The sequence below is a fragment of the Pygocentrus nattereri genome, chromosome 17, assembly GCF_015220715.1.
Source record: "Pygocentrus nattereri isolate fPygNat1 chromosome 17, fPygNat1.pri, whole genome shotgun sequence".
NCBI classification, from domain to species: domain Eukaryota; kingdom Metazoa; phylum Chordata; class Actinopteri; order Characiformes; family Serrasalmidae; genus Pygocentrus; species Pygocentrus nattereri.
In genome coordinates, this window is record NC_051227.1 from 8,738,455 (window position 1) to 8,758,415 (window position 19,961).

The following is a 19,961-nucleotide window of genomic DNA, read 5'->3' on the forward strand; positions in this document are numbered from 1 at the left end:
TATCTCAATCCCCCTGATAAAGTCACTGCCCTGGCAACCTGCCTCAGCCCCTACGCTACAGGCCCTCTTTATCTAGGGTTGGAGTTTGGATAGATAGCAGGTTAGACTGGCTATATGACTGTTTTTTAACTGGACTTCAGTGCTACAGCATTGCACTGAATTTGTAGTCCACTAGGAGGCGCTGTAACACTAAGCTAATGTGTCTGCCGGTTTCAAATGCCCACATACAGTCCAAGTGTTCACTAGAGGTGAGGTTTTAGGGAGGAGTCATCATCTGGCAGTCTTTCTGGCCTTATTAGAGTTTCAGTCAACCTGAGAGCTTTAACGTGACGTTCAAGTGCTCCTCAAAAAGACGAGGAGTTTCTGCTTATGTTCACTTTGACCGACTTCCCACAGGTCACATATGCCCGTGCGTGTATGGGATTCATTGCTGTCGTGTAAAAACCTTGCATCTCCGTTTTTGTGTAATTTGAAAGGTCCAGTTACTCTTTATATGGTGTTCAAATGTCATGATGAAAAGACCAACAGTCTCATTAATGTCCAATAAAAGTTAGGAATATTATTTTTTCCTCCTGTTGTTTTTCTTCCACCTGAAAAAAAGCTGTTTATCTGGTCAGAAAAACAATTAAAAAGGGTTAGAAAAAATAAGCAGTGATTTTATATGTGCTTTTTTTTTAATGTAGTTAACCAGCCCAGAATTGCTTCATGTTGTTATGTACACACACACACACACACTATATGGACAGAAGTATTGGGACACCTACACATCACACCTACAGGAGCTTTTATGAACCCCACTCTAAATCCATGCGCCTTAATATGGAGTTGGTCCCCCTTTGCAGCTCGAACAGCTTCCACTCTTCTGCAGAGCTTCCCACAGATTCCGGAGAGTGTCTGTGGGAATTTGCGCCGTTCATCCAGAAGAGCATCTGTGGGGTCAGACACTGATGTTGGTCGAGAGGTCCTGGCTCACCGTCTCCGTTGTAGTTCATCTCAAAGGTGTTTGATGGGGTTGAGGCCAGGGCTCTGTGATGGCCAGTCAAGCTCTTCCACACCAAATTCACCCAGTCAGGCCTTTATGGAGCTGCTTTTGTCACTGGGGCTCAGTCATGCTGGAACAGAAAAGGTTTGTCTTCAAACTGTTCCCACAAAGTTGGAAGTGTATAATTGTCCAGAATGTATTGATCTTCTGAAGCGTTAAGATTCCCTTCACTGGAACAAAGGGTTTTAGACCAACCCCTGAAAAACAGCCCAGAATCATTATCCCTCCTCAGCCAAACTTTACAGCTGGCACAGTGCAGTCAGGCAGGGAACGTTCTCCTGGCATTTGCCAAACTCAGACCTGTCCATCAGACTGACAGATAGAGACGTGTGATTTGTCACTCCACATAATTACTTTCCACTGCTCCAGAGTCCAGTAGTGCTGCTTTGCACTGTATCCAAGGCTTTGCATTGAGCTTGGTGATGTAAGGCTTGCATGCAGCTGCTCGGCCATGGGAACCCACACTGATCTCCCCATAGTCCAGGCCTCAACATCACTTAAAGTGTTCGGGATTGTTTGGATCATGAGAGGCAGGAAATGTAACCAGCTTCTCAGACTGAACTTTGGAGGTGTGGAAAAACAATATCCCTGCAGACGTTTGTGCAGTACTGCATAATGTATGTTATTTATGTATTTTAACATGTTAAACATGAATATATTCATATTTATATTATTTATCGCATGTTAAGCACCCAGCTCATTACACTGCCCAATGCCTTTCACTGCGTCTCTGTTCTAAACCTACTTTGAAAAACTCTGCTGCAAAATTTAGCTGCATGTACAAAAGGCAAACTGAAAAGCTCACAGCCTTGTAATTATAATTGTGACAGATGACGTCTGTATAAACAGCAACACAGATACAGAATCAATCCTGCATGACTCATTTTTATTCAGATGCTGAAATGTGAAATTTGAACTGTTTGAAAGCAAATTGAAGGCTGTCATGCAATCCAGCAAAACAGAAATGAACAAGCTGTGCAAGTTCAAACTGACAGACGCCTACAATGACTGGCATCTCTCCAATGATAAACACTATAACAGTCTTTAGATGCAAAGGTGCCAGTTTGCAATTTCATCAAACCAGTGTGTATTTTCTAGGCTAATGTGTGTACATTCATTACTTTCACTCAAAGTGACAACGTCTCTTCACCCACTGTCAGACCAGTTATGATATTCCACTGAAAAACAAGAAAAATATCATCCCAAAAGGTGTAGTATTACCCCATTTCATTCCATTTACATTATTTCAGGTAATTTCAGATCACGAAAATCACTATAATCGTTGAAATAGTGGTTGAAATTGCTGGCAAAAGCCAAAGAAACATTGCAAAGACGATTTATTTCCATGTTGATTAAGTCATTTCACAAAATTTCGATCACATCTCACAAAATTTAGATCACATGATTGCTAGAATGTTTAAAAGTGAGTCAAAAAAGTGGAAAAAACTAAAACTTTAGGTACAAAATTTCAGTCATACTGTCTTTAACATGCCCTCGTCTGTTTCGCTTCAGAATCGGGGAAGGAGCAGCCAACACCGGCTTTCCAATGGGAACACATGCCTGTAGCTCGCTGATTAGCTTGCTAAAGAAACTTTGTAACTTTTCTTGAAATGTTTGGGTGAAATTTACTAAAACCTTGTGAATAATTACGTTAGCTGGCTTCAGCTCCTGGTTTAGAAAGAGAACCCACCATTTCCATTGATGCTAATTGCTTCGCTTTAAGGTTTCTGAGAAGCTAGCTAGCATATTTTTTGAAGCTGCGTTTTTAGTCATGTATAATAAATGTCTGTTGCTTAGTATGTTCATAGCACTTTGATTGGATGTTAGCTTTGTGACTCTTGTTTATAGGCACTTTCCAGCCTTAATCTAGCATTTAGCATTTAGCATTTGATTGGTTTGACCGAATCCATGATTTTGTAATGTTTTCGTCTTTTCATCTATGAGGGTTCCTCTCACTACAGTACCCAGCATGCATTATGCAAATGCATCACCCAACTAATTGGAATCAAGTAGACTGCTAGCCATTTGTTTAGAGGCTAATACAGCAGTGGTGCTAGCTGGCGTTAGAGATACAATCAAGCAGTCCGACTCCGAGTAAAGACCCCATGTTTTGTTGGTGGTATAGATATTTTGACCCCTGGTTCCTTGCCCACCCAAGGGATCATCTAACAAACTTCTCTTAAGCTAGGAAAGGAATGGAACGACCTTCAGGGATTGCCCCCAAGGGGAAACAGTGAGGGGGCTAGTCGACAAAGGCATGTTAAAAACATTGAAATGAAGAGCTTATATCTCCTGATTGGCCGAGACCATAACACCATTAACGAATCTGGTGGATCACAATTCGTGCTCGTTCAGTATTTGGTATGGAGACTCTTCCCTGGTTCCAGGTGTTGACTCAGCATCCAGATTGGTAGACGGATAAGCTCCATCCCTCCAGGTGAACCCACCGTTGCCTCTAGGCCCAGACCACCCCGCACCTTCTACCAGGCCATCCTGCCCTGGGTCACCTGGGAAGGGCTCATACGGCTCTCCTTTGTTTTCCGATGCCTTGTGCCCTCCATTCTGCTGCTGTTCTCCAGCTGTCTCCTTTACGGTGCAGGAAACAGGGATATTGTTTCATTATATACTGTTTATGTGCTACAAATTAGCCTGAATAAACAAGTGGGGCACTGCTTTATTATCAAGCAGTTAACACCCTACTCTGCTCTGTGACATATAAAAATATTGACAGGTCCTGGTTAACTTTGCATTTGGACCAAGATGGCTAGACGAAAGCATCTAGAGGGTTCATCATTGGCAGGAGCTTCAGTCACAAAGACTGCTCAACTGGCTAGAGCATCAACAGGAACGGTGGCTAAAGTTATATCTGGATTTGGATCTATTTAGGTTGGAAATTGTGGTGAAAAGCAAGTAACGGAAGCGTATTGGTGGGACAACAGTGCTCAAACTTTTAGAGTCACCACAAAAATGCAATTGTCACCTGTTTTTTTCGAGCAGCTCCAAACATATTTCCATGTGTACGATTTACAAAACTGGAAGCTGGATTTTCATCTTCATAGGCAGGAGTTCTTCAACCTGCCCAGGGGCCCTGGGGCGACAGGTGGTCCTGGACCTTTTGGGTGTAGTTACACAGTACCCGAAAAGTCAAAGCCTTTGTTTTAAATGAATGTGCACAGCTTCATTGACTCCCAGTGCTCCCATCGATCATCTTTCCATTAGTGCACGAAGTTAAACAAAGCCAAAGTTCACTTCTTATCCACCAGGTTATTTATCAGATTTTCCATTCCACCTCAAATGGTGCCACAGTTGCACTGTGACACCTGTGACTGTTAAGTTTTATTACGTTTTATTAAGAAGCCGGCAAAACGGAAGCCTCACCAAATTCACACCCGGAACTGAACCACTAGTTGGCCAAAGTTTGAAATTTGCTCTGAACATGAGATGATCTTTAACTTGAGCTTGCATGTGCTGGCTGTTCTCCATTCAATCTGTCACACAATGCTTCTCCAGCAGCTTGTGGTACAGTTTACTCTGTAAAACCTTCAACATCACCAAAACAACCAAGGTGCACGATGAGCTATAGTCTATTGTCTGATTCTAACTGATTCAACTTGGTAGACACAATTTCCAAATGTCTGGACCTGGAGAAGGTTACAAGAGATGAAATCACATGTGATGTGCAAAGATGAGGAAAAACAACGCAGCAAACTTAAAAACCTAAACCTAATCATCATACGTAAGACATATGGTCATGGTGGGCATAAAATGTTGATGGTCCACTCTTGTCCTGTCTTTGATGCACTGTCACATTAAACGCTGGTGTTTGCGATTTCAGAAAGCACTTTCCAGCCATTGCATTAAAACAGCATTGCAAGTGACATTGACAAAGGTAAAAAAACGACACATTCGAGGGGATGGAATCTCATAATTAACTGTCCACAGTTACAACGTTTACCCGAGCTTCAGATTCATACACTGGTGGACTGAAAGCTAACTGAGCTTGAAGTGATGGTGGATAGCGACGGTGGATAGCAGAATGTGGAGGAGAGCGTCATCATTTGATTGGCTATAACACAGTGGCAAATCAAGCTTCATTATCTTAAAAAGTCAGCTTAATAAACTTCTTGCGTTTGACTGGGTAGAAACAAATGAATTGCTTGGGGTGCCTGGGCTTCAGCTCAAGTAAGCAGATGTATTAAATCACCCCGTTTGTAGGCAAGCAAACAAGTCATGATTTGAGAAAGTGCTTTCATCCTGTTTAAGTGTTATTTATTTATTATGTCAGGTGTACAGGATTGTTGGACATGAAGAAAGTGGCGGTTGGTGTCAGTACTGGTGCGGCCGTCTTAGTGGAGAGGTCTGAATAGTTTTTCACAGCAGGGGGTTCTCAGCCCCCCCTTTCATTGCTCATTGCTCACTAGCAGCTCAACAACATTTCACACACAGAGAGCCAACAGTGTCCGAGTTCAGAGAAATCTTTTGTATCTGCTTTCCTGTTGAATTTAGCTAACATGCCGCCCGTCCCCTCACCTAACCCAGTCCCATCCGATTCAACCAATCAGGAACTTCTTCAGAAGTTAGTACTTGGTGTGGTGGACTGTGCTTGGAACTAGACTCCACAGGAAGGCAGATCTCCCTGACCAGGGTTGGTGACCACTGTTGCACAGCTTCAGAAACCAGATAAGCAAGTCTATGGCCTGCGACTCTGATGGCATTTTCCCAGTTGCAATTCAACACGTACCTTCTCTTGCTCTTTGTTCTTATTTTCGTCATTGCCGAAAGGAAAACTGGAGCTAGAATCCTTTCATAAACAGAAAAGAAAGTATTTCATTTTCTGTAAAGAAAGCTGACACATGCATGTTAAAAAACCCATACCCCAAATTTTTGTTTTGTTTTTATTTTTCAATACGCTGTTGTTGGAAGAAAACCTCGTATCTCCATTTTTGACATTTTTCAGTTTTTGACATCATTTGAAAACACTTGTTGCCCTTTACAAGGTCTGTAAATTTCATGATGCATGGACTAAAAGAAATGGCCCAAAATGACTTGGAAAAATCTCTGGTTCCATTGACTCACATTAAAAATAAAGCATGTTTTTTCCTTCTCTTGTAAAGTCGGCATTTTGGAGATACGAGCGATATACTAACAAAAAACTCAGGCCAAAATGACTTCACATGGGACCAAGTACGTTAACTACTTTTATTCACCCTAAATAAATACTGATGAACCATTGCATTAATTAAAGTATTTACTTACGTTGAATAAAATTAGTCCCAGTGCAATTAACCATATTATACATTTACATTCCCGCCCATTTTGGCAGATGCTTTCATCCAGAGTTACCTGGAATTTGATTGTTTTACATAGGTAGGCAAAGGTAGTGTTAGGAGTCTTGCCCAAGGACTCTTTATTCTTTAGATTTAAACATGTTTTTTTGTTTGTTTGTTCCTGTGCAAAGCGTTAATGGGCGTGGCTAAACTGCTGAACACTGAATGGGTGGGTGTATATGCTTTTGTCATGTCACATCAAAGCAGGCTTAGATTTTGTACATGAGGGGTGAATGGGATGTTTTGAAATGTTAGCAATGTTTAGATCCAAAAGAACCAAGAAGAAATTATGATATGGGTCATGTCAATATCTAAGGATTTCCATGTCTGCTAAAATGCCGTCCTTCCTCCTTCTCAGAGGTCTCTATGAGGATGGTCGACATTTACCATGAGAGAAATTAGAACAGAGCTCCTATTCCTTGTGGTAAGGTGGCTGGAAAATGACACTACATACATCATGCAAGTCGATTTTATATGAAGTATTATGTTAAGAATTGTGTTTAGATATTGGTAAAGAACTTTGCTCACTTTCTTCTTCTTAGTCATACGTTTCTTCTTCCTGGCCTTTTTCTTCCTCTTCCTCCTCTCCTTCTCATCCTCACTGTCAGAAGAAGATGAGGAGCTGGAATCCTATCAAACAAACAGAGAAGACTGTTTTCTACTTTGACTCAACATGCATTAAAGAATATTTTTGGAAAGAAAATGCTGACATGTAACAGTGAGAACCAACCCTCTGGCTGGAGATCAATATTCCAGTAGAGCTTATAGGAAAAGACTGTGGTTGGAACAAAATTCAGAGACATTTAATTTCCAGTCAAAACAGCCATTAAGTACAGTATAAGCCCAATAATGTTCACATACACTGTATTTCCAAAAGTATTCGCTCGTCTGGCTTCACATGCATATGAACTTGAGTGATGTCCCATTCTTAATCCATAGGGTTTAATATGATTTTGGCCCACCCTTTGAAGCTATAAGAGTTTCAACTCTTCTGGGAAGGCTTTCTACAAGGGTTAGGAGCGTGTTTATGTGCATTAGTGAGGTGAGACACTGATGCTGGACGAGAAGGCCTGGCTCACAGTCTCCGCTCTAATTCATCCCAAAGGTGTTCTTTGGGGCTGAGGTCAGGACTCTATGCAGGCCAGTCAAGTTCTTCCACACCAAACTTGCTCATCCATGTCTTTATGGACCTGCTTTGTGCACTAGTGCGCAGTCATGTTGGAGCAGGAAGGGGTCATCCCCAAACTGTTCCCACAAAGTTGGGAGCATGAAATTGTCCAAAATCTCTTGGGGAATCATTAAGAGTTCCTTTCACTGGAACTAAGGGGCCGAGCCCAATTCCTGAAAAACAACCCCACACCATAATCCCCCCTCCACCAAACTTTACACTTGGCACAATGCAGTCAGACAAGTACCGTTCTCCTGGCAACCGACAAACCCAGACTCATCCATCAGATTCCCAGACAGAGAAGTGTGATTGGTCAGTCCAGAGAACACGTCTCCACTGCTCTAGAGTCCATTGGCAGCGCTTTACACCACTGCACTCCATGCTTTGCATTGCGCTTGGTGATGTAAGGCTTGGAAACCCATTCCATGAAGCTCTCTACGCTGTTCTTGAGCTGATCTGAAGGCCACATGAAGTTTGGAGATCTGTAGTGATTGACTCTGCAGAAAGTCAGTGACCTCTGTGCACTATGCGCCTCAGCATCTGCTGACCCCGCTCATTTTACATGGCCAAACCACTTTGTGGCTGAGTTGCTGTCATTCCCAATCGCTTCCACTTTGTTTTAATACCACTGACAGTTGACCATGGAATATTTAGTGGAGAGGAAATTTCATGACTGGACTTGTTGCACAGGAGGCGCCCGATCACGGTACCACACTGGAATTCACTGAGCTCCTGAGAGCGACCCATTCATTCACTAATGTCTGTAGAAGCAGTCTGCAGGCCTAGGGGCTTGGCTTTATACACCTGTGGCCATGGAAGTGATTGGAACAGCTCAATTCAATGATTTGGATGGGCGAGTGAAAACCTTTGACAATATAGTGTACGTTAAAAAAATTGAGGTAACTCATTGCCCTAAAAAAAACTTAAGCAATGGTGAACAAACCAGCAAGTCAGTTCACTGTCATTTAGATACTAAACACTGCATGTTAGAAGAACTAAAAGTTTGTGGAACTCCAGTTTTGGAAAGTCTTGTTTCCATTGACATTCTCTGTCCTTGCGCAATTGATTGCATGGATTGTCTTGTATCAAATCTTCTCAGTCATATCTCCTGGAAAATGTATGTCTGCTGTAGCTGGAAATCTAATAAATGAAGGTTGGTCTCTGATTTCACACAGTACTGTGGATCTCCAGGAACAAGGTTTTGACCCCTGTTGTAGAAGAAGCACATTAGATTCCCTAAAGGACTTTGCGAAGGATGGGAAGTTTTTTGTAAATTACATGTGCAAGTGTAAAAAACCTCAATATAAAGGCTTCTTCTGTACATCTGAGCCAAGAACCTTTTAGGAACCTTAGAGTTTAAGTAGAGATGTAAGACAATGGCTGGGCTGTAATGGAGAATCTTACCATTTTCGCCTTCCTCTTCTTCTTCTTTTTCTTCTTCTTCTTCTTCTTCTTTTTCTTCTTCTTCCTCTTGTCATCACCACTGTCTGATGAAGACCAGTCTGATGATGATGAGCTGGAATCCTGTGGACAAATTACCTCTACATTTTAAAATTGTTGAATTTGTTTTAACTTTAATCAAATATTCTTCATTATGTAAAGCACCTGCATCAATTAAAGCAACTCCATTAGATTAAATGGACTATTTTGTGCAGTAATGAATAAATGGCTTAGATAAGATTCGAATCATTCATTTCTAAGGATTAGATTAAAGCATGTTTAATTCATTCTCTTAGTGTCCATGGCTCCAGCCTGAACTGATAATCCTGAACACAATACATGTAAAATGGACCCAAACATGTAAACAAGCTACGACACAAAAATGACATTTTGCAAAGAGAATTATATTTACAGATTAGATAAAATAAAAGTTAACTACTCTGTAAAAAAAACTGCTGTAAAATAGCAGCCAGTTTTCTATGGTATTATCCTGTTTTACACAAAAAACAGCCTTTTACTGTAAAACGAATTGCAGCTGTAAATTTACAGTCACTTTTTATGGCATTATCACAATATCCTTAAAAGCTTTAAACGATAAGTCATCTTTTTATTGCACTAATACAATTTTTATACTACTGCTTTTAAACAAAACGATTCAAGCTGTGTTTACCTTCTTCTTTGCCTTTTTCTTTTTTTTCTTCTTTTTCTTCTTCTTTTTCTTCTTTTTGTCATCATTATCGCTCTCTGAAGAGGACGAGGAGTCCTCTGAAGATGAAGACGAGCTGGAGTCCTGAACATAAAAGATTCAGTATAGGTTCCACGACGTTATCATTAATTCAAATAAAGCTTTCAACTGGTAAAAACTCTGTTAAGCTTCGTTAAGTAAACCCTCTTTGTCCATTTTACCAGCTCCACTGATCATAGGAGCACTTTGTAGTTCTACAATTACAAACTGTAGTCCATAGAGAATGACCAACACAAACTGTGTAGCAGATGAGCTATCATCTATAACATCTACAAGGTGGATTGACAAGGTAGGAGTGTCTAATAGAGTGGACAGTGAGTGGACACAGTGTTTAAATACTCTAGCAGCACTGCTGTGTCTGATCCACTCGTACCAGCGCAACACACACTAACACACCACCACCATGTCAGTGTTACTGCAGTGCTGAGAATGACCCACCACCCAAATAGTACCTGCTCTGTGGGGGTTCTGTGGGGGTCCTCACCATCAAAGTCAAATTTAAGCAAATGGACAAATACAAACACAAAATCTGAGACATTTATCTGTCTGGGTCGCTGGAGCCTATCCCAGCGATCATTGGAGGGGTCGCCAGTCCATCACAGGGCACATACATAGACTTACTCACAACTGGCCCGGCTGCTTATCTTTGGACTGTGGGAGAAAACCCACTCAGACAGGGGAGAACATAAGAACTCCTCACAGAAAGCTGCCTGGCCAGGGAATCGAACCCAGGTCTTTCTTGCACTGAGGCACCAGTGTTACCCACTGTGTGGGCAAACACAACTAACTACAAAACCAGATACCACCAGTATCAGGCAACATGGATGAGTTGTTGACTAGTCACTAGTCCACTCATCAACTTTTCTGTGTGGAGATGAAGCATCAGACTTATTGTCGACTAGTTCCGATCACATGATTATGACATGCATATCACGCTCTACTGATCTGAGGAGTTTGGCGTCATTCTAACATTTAACACTGCTTCCAAATCAGACGTTGACCATCATTATCTCCAGTTTCCCGAAACCTACGACGAAAAGTCATGTGTCGTTGGAGAGGAGACTTAATGCCCTATAATCCTGTAACTGAAGTCAGTTACTCTCTTTTTTGCTGAGTTGTGGTGCTCTAAATTTCTCTGGCTCTCTGAAACTCCACAGTGGGAGAACAACTCGGCAAGGCTGCCTAAGATGCGGCCAAGTCGGATATAACTTTGTGATATTCTGGGGTCCGTATCTCTGGTTCCCAGAGGACTAGTGATGCAATCTAGGACTCTTTGGAAAGCGCACATCAAGCTCTACTGAGGAGTTTGGCGTCATTCTAACATTTAACACTGCTTCAAAATCAGACATTGACCATTGTTATCTCCAGTTTCCCGAAAACTATGACGAAAAGTCATGTATCGTTGGAGAGGAGACTTAATGCCCGATAATCCTGTAAATAGCATGCATGTATGTGGGTGTTTCACTCCACGGATGGGTTAAATGCAGAGGTCTAATTCCACAGTGTGCAAAACACAGTGGCAAATGGTTGTAAAGTCATTCATTCATTTATTCATTCATTCATTTAAAGTTTGAGTTCGATTACTTTCAGTTTCACCAAGTTATGGTGCTCGAAATTTCTCTGGCTCTCTGAAACTCCACAGTGGGCGAGCATCTCGGCAAAGCCGCCTAGGGTGCACCTAAGTCAGCTATGAGTTTGTGAAATTCTGGGGTCCGTATCTCTGGTTCCATGAGGGCCAATGATGCAGTCTAAGACTCATCAAGCTCTACTGACCTGAGGAGTTTGGATACGTCACATATTTTTAAAGTCGAAATTTTTAAAATGACTTGTTGTCAAGCAACTCCTTCCTCAGTGATTGGTCGACATCAACTGGACTTTCATCCTATAAAGTTTAAAAATCTACTGGTTTGCTCCAATATGTTTGGCATAAGCTGAACGGTTCTGATCACCTTCTTCTTTCTCTTCTTCTTCTTCTTCTTCTTCTTCTTCTTCTTCTTCTTCTTCTTCTTCTTTTTCTTCTTCTTCTTTTTTTTGTCATCATCGCTGTCTGAGGATGAACTATCCACAGATGAGGAAGACGATGATGAAGCAGAATCCTAATGACAAAATACATTTCAAAACATGTTAATACTGTTGACGTGTTTCTCTAACCATGTAAAACATGAACATAATTGCGTATAAAGTTTGAAGCAGCTGTTTGAGTGAAAGAAAGCCAGTTTGGTAGCAGATGAACGTTCACCATGACTGTAATGGGCTGGTGCCATTCATCTTCGTGTGGTTCAATAATTAACCGTGAAACTGGGAAGCTGAGCGCACATTTAGATGCTTCCAGAATGATGAATGGAGCTGCGGAAGATTGTGAAAACCATGCAGCCGCCAGAATTAAGTTTACGATAAACCTTCCAGCCACGATTTATTATGGTTTGAAAGTAGACAAATGACTGACAAATGACAAAAAGGAAAATCTAAAAAACAAAATAATAAAATTCATCGTTTTATTTTGTTCTTCACAAAAATGTTGAAAGTACAAAAGAAAATATCTAAACACTCATTGAAGAGTTTAGAGGAAGGAAAGAAATAAGAAGAAGGGCAGGAGGAAAAAAGGACTGGATGAAAGAAAAAAAGAAAAAGAAATGAAATAAGCGAAGGAATGAAAGAAAAAGAAGGAATTAAGAGGGAGAAGGAACTGAATGAAGAAAAAGAAGGAAAGAAGAAAAAGAAACTAGAAGAGATAGAAAGAAATGAATGGGCAAAGAAAAGGAAAGACAGTGAGAAAGAGAGGAAATGAAATAAATGAAAGAATGAAGGAAGGAATAGGAAGGAAGAAAGTGTGAGAAAGAAAAGAAAGAAAGAAAGAAAGAAAGAAAGAAAGAAAGAAAGAAAGAAAGAAAGGAAGGAAAAGGAAAAATACAGATAAAGGAATAAAAAAGAATTAAGGAAGAAAAAGAAAGACAGACAGGCAGAAAGTATACAGGAAAAGAAAGAATGAAAGAAAGAAAGAAAAAGAGGGGGGAAGTGAAGGAAAGAAAATAGGAAAAATTAAAAGAAAGGAATGAAGGAGTGAATTGGAAGAAAGATGAGAGAGAGAAAGAAAGACTGAGAGAGAAAGAAAGGAAAGAAAGTAAGAAAGAAAGAAAGGAAAGAAAAAAGATTTAACAAAGAAAAAAAAGACCAAGTGAAGAAAGAAAGAAATAAAGAAGGAATATAAGTCTAAAAAGTAGTTTCTACCTTTTTCTTCTTTAACTTCTTCTTAGCGCCCTCTCTTCTTTCTCCATCGTCACACCTCCTGCAGTCCTGCTCAGCCTCTGCAGGGAATTCTGGGAAATGTAGTGAAGACTTGACTGTTAGCTGGACGGACGGACGGACGGACGGACGTTGAACGTTTCAGATGTTTGTAAAAGTGAAAATGTCTCACGTGAAGCGCCAGCGAAGCTCTCCTCGCCCGTCGTCCCTTCTCCAAACTCCATCTGTACCTCCTACGACCACAACAGAGAGATGCCATCATTTCATATCAATTTCATATTAGTTACAGCTCTTTGTTTGAAGGATAACTTTACAGCAACTTTATAACACATGCGTAAGCATTGAATAACACTTATTAAGCAGTATTTGAGTGTCTATGAACACTTTATCCCACTAATCACAATGTAATACAGTAAATATACAGTAAATGACAATGTTATACAGTAAATATCATTGTTTTGTAACACTGTACTGTATAAAGTGAGATTTTCTGCATTTATAACACTGTTATGAAGCACTATTACTATAAGTAATGGACCTAGTCCATATGGAATAGTGCTTCATAACAGTGTTATAAATGCAACTAATGTCAAACTATAGCTGAGGGCAATGCAATGTCACTTTATTGAGAAGCAAAGAAAGAAAGGAAAGAAGAAGAAAATAGGAAAGACAAATGAAGAAAAAGAAGAAAGAGAAGGAGCAGAAGGAAAAAAGAAAAGGAAAGGAAAGAAGAAAAGGGAATGAAAGAATTAAGGAAGAATAAAGAGAGAAAGAATGAAAGAAAGAAACAGGGGAAAAAAGGCGATAAAAAAGAACTGAGAAAGAAAGAAATGAAGAAAGAGATAAACAAACAAACAACTCAATAAATAATGTTGCAATATGACATTGTACTGTAACAAGTTCTATTTTTGCATTTATAACACTGTTATAAAGCATTAATTCCAAAATAATGGAACTTAGGAAAAAACAAGGTCTTTAATAAATATTCAATTATTGCATTATAAATATGTTATTCACTACTTATACATGTGTCATGTAGGTAGCGCATTGTAATAGCATAGAATTTGGTCCCACTTTATATTAAGTGTCCCTAATAACTGTGTAGTTATATGTGAACAACTTCTGCAACAACAAGGGAACTACTAATGTTTGAGTCACTGTTACAGACGGATTACAGCAGTACATCTTATGTAATTACACATGTGTAGCAACTTCAGTTGTTATATAGGTACAGTGCATTTACAGAGTGGTAATTATAGATTGGCAAGTAATCTGATGTGATTAGTTACCTTGTTACAGTCATTCTACAGTAATTATGTAAACCAAATGTAATATTTAAAAAACCTTCTGATCTTGTATCAAAAAGATATTCATGTGTAATTACAAGAGGCAAAATATACATGTGTAATTACAGAGGCTGTACTGCTGTAATCCGTCTGTAACACTGACTAAATCATCAGTAGCAGTAGAAGTAGCCCTGCGATGGGCTGGCGACCTGTCCAGGGTGTATCCTGCCTTCCGCCTGAAGACTGCTGGGATAGGCTCCAGCAACCCCCCCACCACCCTGACGGAGAAGCGGCTTAGAAAATGGATGGATGGATGGATGGATAGTTACAGTGTTGTTAAATAGGCTATTGATGTGTAACTACACAGTTATTAGAGACACTTAATATAAAGTGGGACCCAGACTTTTACTGTTTTAACATTCCTTTACATTTTTGCCATTTTTCATCATTTTTTTGACGTCAGAACAAGCAAAAGCTGTCGAACCTGAAGGCGAGTCAAATTTTAAAACAGCGAATTACACAATGCAATTAACGAGGCTATTATGTAAAAAAAGGTAACAGGTAAAACAGTCATCAACTCCCCTTTTCAGCATGTTTAGGGTCTAATTTTGAACCAAGGTAGAACAAGAAAGCAGCAGTCCACCCTCTGGATAACCACATTACCCAAGATGCTCGGCTCCTCGACCTCAATTTCATTCCCCTTATTAAATATTCGAAGATTAAGGTGGACGGTGAGACGAGCTGATTGGGAAGGTCCTTTGAAACCCTTATTCTAATGAAATAACACCGTCAGGCAGAAGCGCAGTGATAAAAGTGATGATGAGACACGTTTAGTGAAGAAATGGGGGCCGACTCGACACCGAGGGGTCTCCGCCCTGCGGGGTAATTGCTGACACATTAGCAGGTGGTGGGAAGAGTGGACAGAAACATCTGGCAGCAGAGCTGACGGTGTGGACGCCCCACTGCAGTAAAATTGCTCTTCTAATAATTCAGTTTAATATAATTTATAGTTCCTGAGGGCTGAATGCTAATCCTGCGTGCTAGTGTTCATACCTTTTTCTCTGCACCACCATCCCGAACCGAGCATTCTCCTTTCTCCTACAAACAGCGCTCCACATTAGCTAGCACATAACTCTGTTACAAAATACAGAAGTAATCTGGTAGAACTTCAGTGGATGTAAGTAGTAGTACTAGTAATATTTCAGTACTAGTAGATACTTCTAAAACTGTAGCAATTCAGTAAACAGATATAACATGTTCAGTAGTAATGTAGTACTGGTAAGTAATAAAGTAGAAGTTTAAGTAATAAAGTAGTACTGGTAAGTGTAGTAAATAGTAATGTTTTAGTATATCAAAAGTAGTAATGTAGTAGTAATTTACCAGTAGTAGTAAGTAGTAATGTTTTAGTATATCAATAACAGTAATGTAGTAGTAATTTACCAGTAGTAATAAGTAGTAATGTTTTAGTATATCAATAACAGTAATGCTGTAGTAATTTACCAGTAGTAATAAGTAGTAATGTTTTAGTATATCAATAGTAGTAATGTTGTAGTAATTTACCAGTAGTAGTAAGTAGTAATGTTTTAGTATATCAAAAGTAGTAATGAAGTAGTAATTTATCAGTAGTAGTAAGTAGTAATGTTTTAGTATATCAATAGTAGTAATGTTGTAGTAATTTACCAGTAGTAGTAAGTAGTAATGTTTTAGTATATCAATAGTAGTAATGTTGTAGTAATTTACCAGTAGTAGTAAGTAGTAATGTTTTAGTATATCAAAAGTAGTAATGAAGTAGTAAGTTACAACTAGTAGTAGGTAGTAATGTTTTAGTATATCAATAGTAGTAATGTGGTAGTAATTTACCACTAGTAGTAGGTAGTAATGTTTTAGTATATCAATAGTAGTAATGTGGTAGTAATTTACCACTAGTAGTAGGTAGTATTGTTTTAGTATATCAATAGTAGTAATGTGGTAGTAATTTACCACTAGTAGTAGGTAGTAATGTTTTAGTATATCAATAGTAGTAATGTGGTAGTAATTTACCACTAGTAGTAGGTAGTAATGTTTTAGTATATCAATAGTAGTAATGTGGTAGTAATTTACCACTAGTAGTAGGTAGTAATGTTTTAGTATATCTAGTTAATCAGTAATTTAGCCACAATTAAAGTCATCTTACTTTCTTAATGCTCTTGATCAGCTGTTCCTCTTCGCTCTCAGATGAGGATGAACTGGAGCTGGAGCTGTAGTACTGAGGCAAGGAACATTGACCTATATGGAATTTTGTAGGAATTTTATATAGTTATATGCGATAAATATGCCTTTCTTTGCCTCACCTTTTTCTTATGTTTCCTCTTCTGCTTCTTCTTGTTTTTCTTCTTCCTCTTTTTTTCCTTCTTTTTCTTCTTCTTCCTCCTTTCATCTTCGCTGGTACTGTCGATTGATGAATCCTGACCATTATCACATAAAAATCCGTGCTTACTAAGACAAACAAACAAAACAGAAGACAAAAATATCAATATATGTATTTTAGGCCAGTTTAATACCTTCTTTTTTTTCTTGGCCTTCTTTTTCTTCTTCTTCTTCTTTTCCTCATCTTCTATATCTGAGGAGGAGCTATCAGATGAGGAAGAGCAGCTGGAATCCTGAGAAGGAGAGAGAGAGTAAGGCACGAGTTTGTGTCGCTGCTTACATCAAACAAGAACATTCATACTCGTTTTACACCGCTTGCCTTCTTCTTCTTTTTCTTCTTCTTCTTATGCTTCTTGTTCTTCTTCTTCTTCTTTTGCTTTTTCTTGTCCTTCTTCTTCATTTTCTTCTTCTGGGCAAGAGATGAAGATGTACAGTCAGGCCCAGAATTATTGGCACCATTGATGAAATAGAGCAAAATATACTGTAGAAGACAAACAACACAGTTACAGAGTCACTGCCGCTTCCAGACTGTGGGGAAGTTTATATCTCAATCAAAGACGTCTGAAGAGCAAACGCTGGAGTTCTCCTTTCATGACTTTATTTATTTATTTGTTTGTTTATTTGTTTATTTATTTATTTATTTTCATTCAGATACATATAGTTCTTATGCGTTACTGTTCACAGAAACACCCACACACACACACACACATACACACACACACACACACACACACACACACACCCCCCCCCCCCACCCAGACCTACCACAACTACCATCCCCTCCCACACACACACACATACACCTTACACACAAGCCCCCCACACAACACACACACACACACACACACACACACACACACATACACACACACACACATACACTTACACACAAGCCCCCCACACAGCACACACACACACACATACACAAACACACATACACCTTACACACAAGCCCCCCACACAACACACACACACACACATACCCCTTACACACAAGCCCCCCCACGCACACACACAGACACACATGCACAGACACACACACATACACACACACAATCCCACCACACACACATAAAACACACTCACACGCACACCTAACACCTCCTCCACACACACATCTAACACATATATGCCCCCACACACCCACACACCCTGACACACACACACACACACACACACACCTAACACCCCCCCCCCCCAGACACACTCTGAGCCTGCAGCAGCAGAGGTGCTCACTCGAGTGCTGTCTTTTCTCGCTTTCTTCCTCTCCAGCTCATCGTTCTGCTCCTTCAGTGGTGTTAACACTATTTCCAGCACCAGACCTGAGGGACACACAGAGGACACACTGCTGAGTCATCAGCCAAACACAGTGCAGGCGGGAAAACAGATCCACGCTCGTACTCAATGATTCCCACAGAGCCTATTTGTCTGCGGTAATAAGCAGAACTAAAGCCTGAAGCACAGTATGGAGGAATAACAACAATAAAAAATGTTTTCTCTACATAACCAATTAAGACACACCTTCTTATATGAGTTAAAACATCTAAAATATAGCAAACTGTAGAAATATAAAAGTCATATTAATCCCATTGTGTAAAACAAACAGAACATACCCAGTTTATTAATTTTGTGATATGAAACAAACTGCAGAAATAACCTCAGATCATTTTAGTCTCATGCTGTAAAAGAAACTGCAGAAATGAATCTTTAGTGAATTAACGATGTGCTAGAAAACAAATGACATAGCTGTTGCCAAAAATGTTGGGACGCTGTGCAAAACATATATAAAATACAACGCAATGATGTTCAAATCATGTAAGGCCTAAATTTAACTGAAAATAGAACAATATCAAATGTTGAAACTCCATCCATCCATCTTCTAAGCCGCTTCTCCATCAGGGTCGCAGGAGCCTATCCCAACAGTCTTCGGGCGGAAGGCAGGATACACCTTGGGCAGGTCGCCAGTCCATCGCAGGGCAGACAGACACAGACAGTCACTCACACCTAGGGGTAATTTAGCACGTCCAATTGGCCTGACTGCATGTCTTTGGACTGTGGGAGGAAACCAACGCAAACATGCAAACTCCACACAGAAAGGACCCTGGTCACCCGGCCGGGGAATTGAACCCAGGCCCTCCTCGCTGTGAGGCGACAGCGCTACCCACCACACCACCGTGCCGCCTAATGTTGAATGTTGAATGTTGAAACTGAGAAATTATATTGTGTTTTTGGAAAAGATGGGCCAATTTTGAATTTGATGTCAGCAACATGTCCGAAAAGTTAATATGGGACAATAAAAGGCTGGTAAAGTGTGTAATTCTAAAACAAAAGACCTGATGGTGGATTAGCAACAGGTCAGTAACATGACTGGGTCTAAAATAGTTTCTCAGAGAATCTGAGTCTTTCAGAAGTAAAGATGAGGAGGGTTCACCACTCTGTAAAAGACTGCACCATCAAATAGAGCAACAATTCAAGAAAAATGTTTCTCAACATAAAACAACAAAGAACGTGGGGATTTAATCATTTACAGTACATAAAAATAAATATTAAAAGACTCCGGACAAATCTCTGTCTATGAGGGACGAGGCTGAAAACCAGTATCTGCTGGCCGTGATCTTTGGGCTCTCAAGCAGCACTGCATTAAAAACAGACCTGATTCTGTAGTGGAAATCACTGCATGGGCTCAGAAACACTTCTGAAAACCACTGTCTGTGAACACAGTTCAACACTGCATCCTCAAATGCTGTAAAACTCTAAAACACGAAGAAGAAACCAAATAGAAACAGGATCCAGAAACGCTGCCACCTTCTCTGGGCCTGAGCTCATTTAGGTTGAGCTGAGGTGAAGTGAAAAAACTGTCCTTTGATCTGATGGATCAAAATTTGAAATCATGGACACTACATCCTCCAGGCTAAAGGACACCCAGCCTTTTGTCAACGGTCAGTTCAAAATCCACATATTTGTCATTTCTAAAACGAATCTTATAATATATTAACCTGGTACCTCAAAATGACCCATGGAAAGAAATAACCCTGATTTTAAGTTGCACACTTATAAATGATGTTTCTTCAAGGGTTCTTTAGGAAAGAAAATGGTTCAAGAACGAACCGTGAACATTCAAAAAAATTCCCTTGCATGATTCTTTGCATTATGAAAGGGTTGGATGGAGACTGTGCTGTAGAGGCTTCTATGTAGAACCTTTAAAAGGGGATCTGTATGCACCAAAAAGGGTTCTTCCGTTGTAACAACCCTGACATTGGAACAATAGAAGAACCCTTTTGGTAAAGGTTATACACCACCATTG

General features: G+C 40.0%; 1 protein-coding gene across 5 annotated transcripts in view; it reads right to left on the reverse strand.

The window, feature by feature from the left end:
- Window positions 1-1,713: 1,713 nt before the first annotated feature.
- The window catches only part of LOC108434373 (uncharacterized G-patch domain protein DDB_G0278987-like), a 34,952-nt gene continuing 16,704 nt past the window's right edge, over window positions 1,714-19,961 (reverse strand). The window contains exons 6-19 of one of the 5 annotated variants that reach the window (XM_037546406.1): window positions 17,894-17,979; window positions 16,977-17,063; window positions 16,792-16,890; window positions 16,582-16,695; window positions 16,425-16,496; window positions 15,305-15,349; window positions 13,138-13,198; window positions 12,951-13,039; window positions 11,672-11,818; window positions 9,648-9,767; window positions 8,942-9,061; window positions 6,898-6,999; window positions 5,784-5,843; window positions 1,715-3,628 (exon numbers count right to left, since the gene is read on the reverse strand). In XM_037546406.1, the coding sequence (XP_037402303.1) occupies window positions 3,377-3,628; window positions 5,784-5,843; window positions 6,898-6,999; window positions 8,942-9,061; window positions 9,648-9,767; window positions 11,672-11,818; window positions 12,951-13,039; window positions 13,138-13,198; window positions 15,305-15,349; window positions 16,425-16,496; window positions 16,582-16,695; window positions 16,792-16,890; window positions 16,977-17,063; window positions 17,894-17,979 (1,454 nt within the window). In that variant the 3' untranslated portion in view covers window positions 1,715-3,376. Of the gene's footprint in view, window positions 3,629-5,783; window positions 5,844-6,897; window positions 7,000-8,941; window positions 9,062-9,647; window positions 9,768-11,671; window positions 11,819-12,950; window positions 13,040-13,137; window positions 13,199-15,304; window positions 15,350-16,424; window positions 16,497-16,581; window positions 16,696-16,791; window positions 16,891-16,976; window positions 17,139-17,893; window positions 17,980-19,961 lie in introns of all 5 variants that reach the window. The other 4 variants (XM_037546403.1, XM_037546405.1, XM_037546404.1 and 1 more) reach the window with 4 other exon arrangements.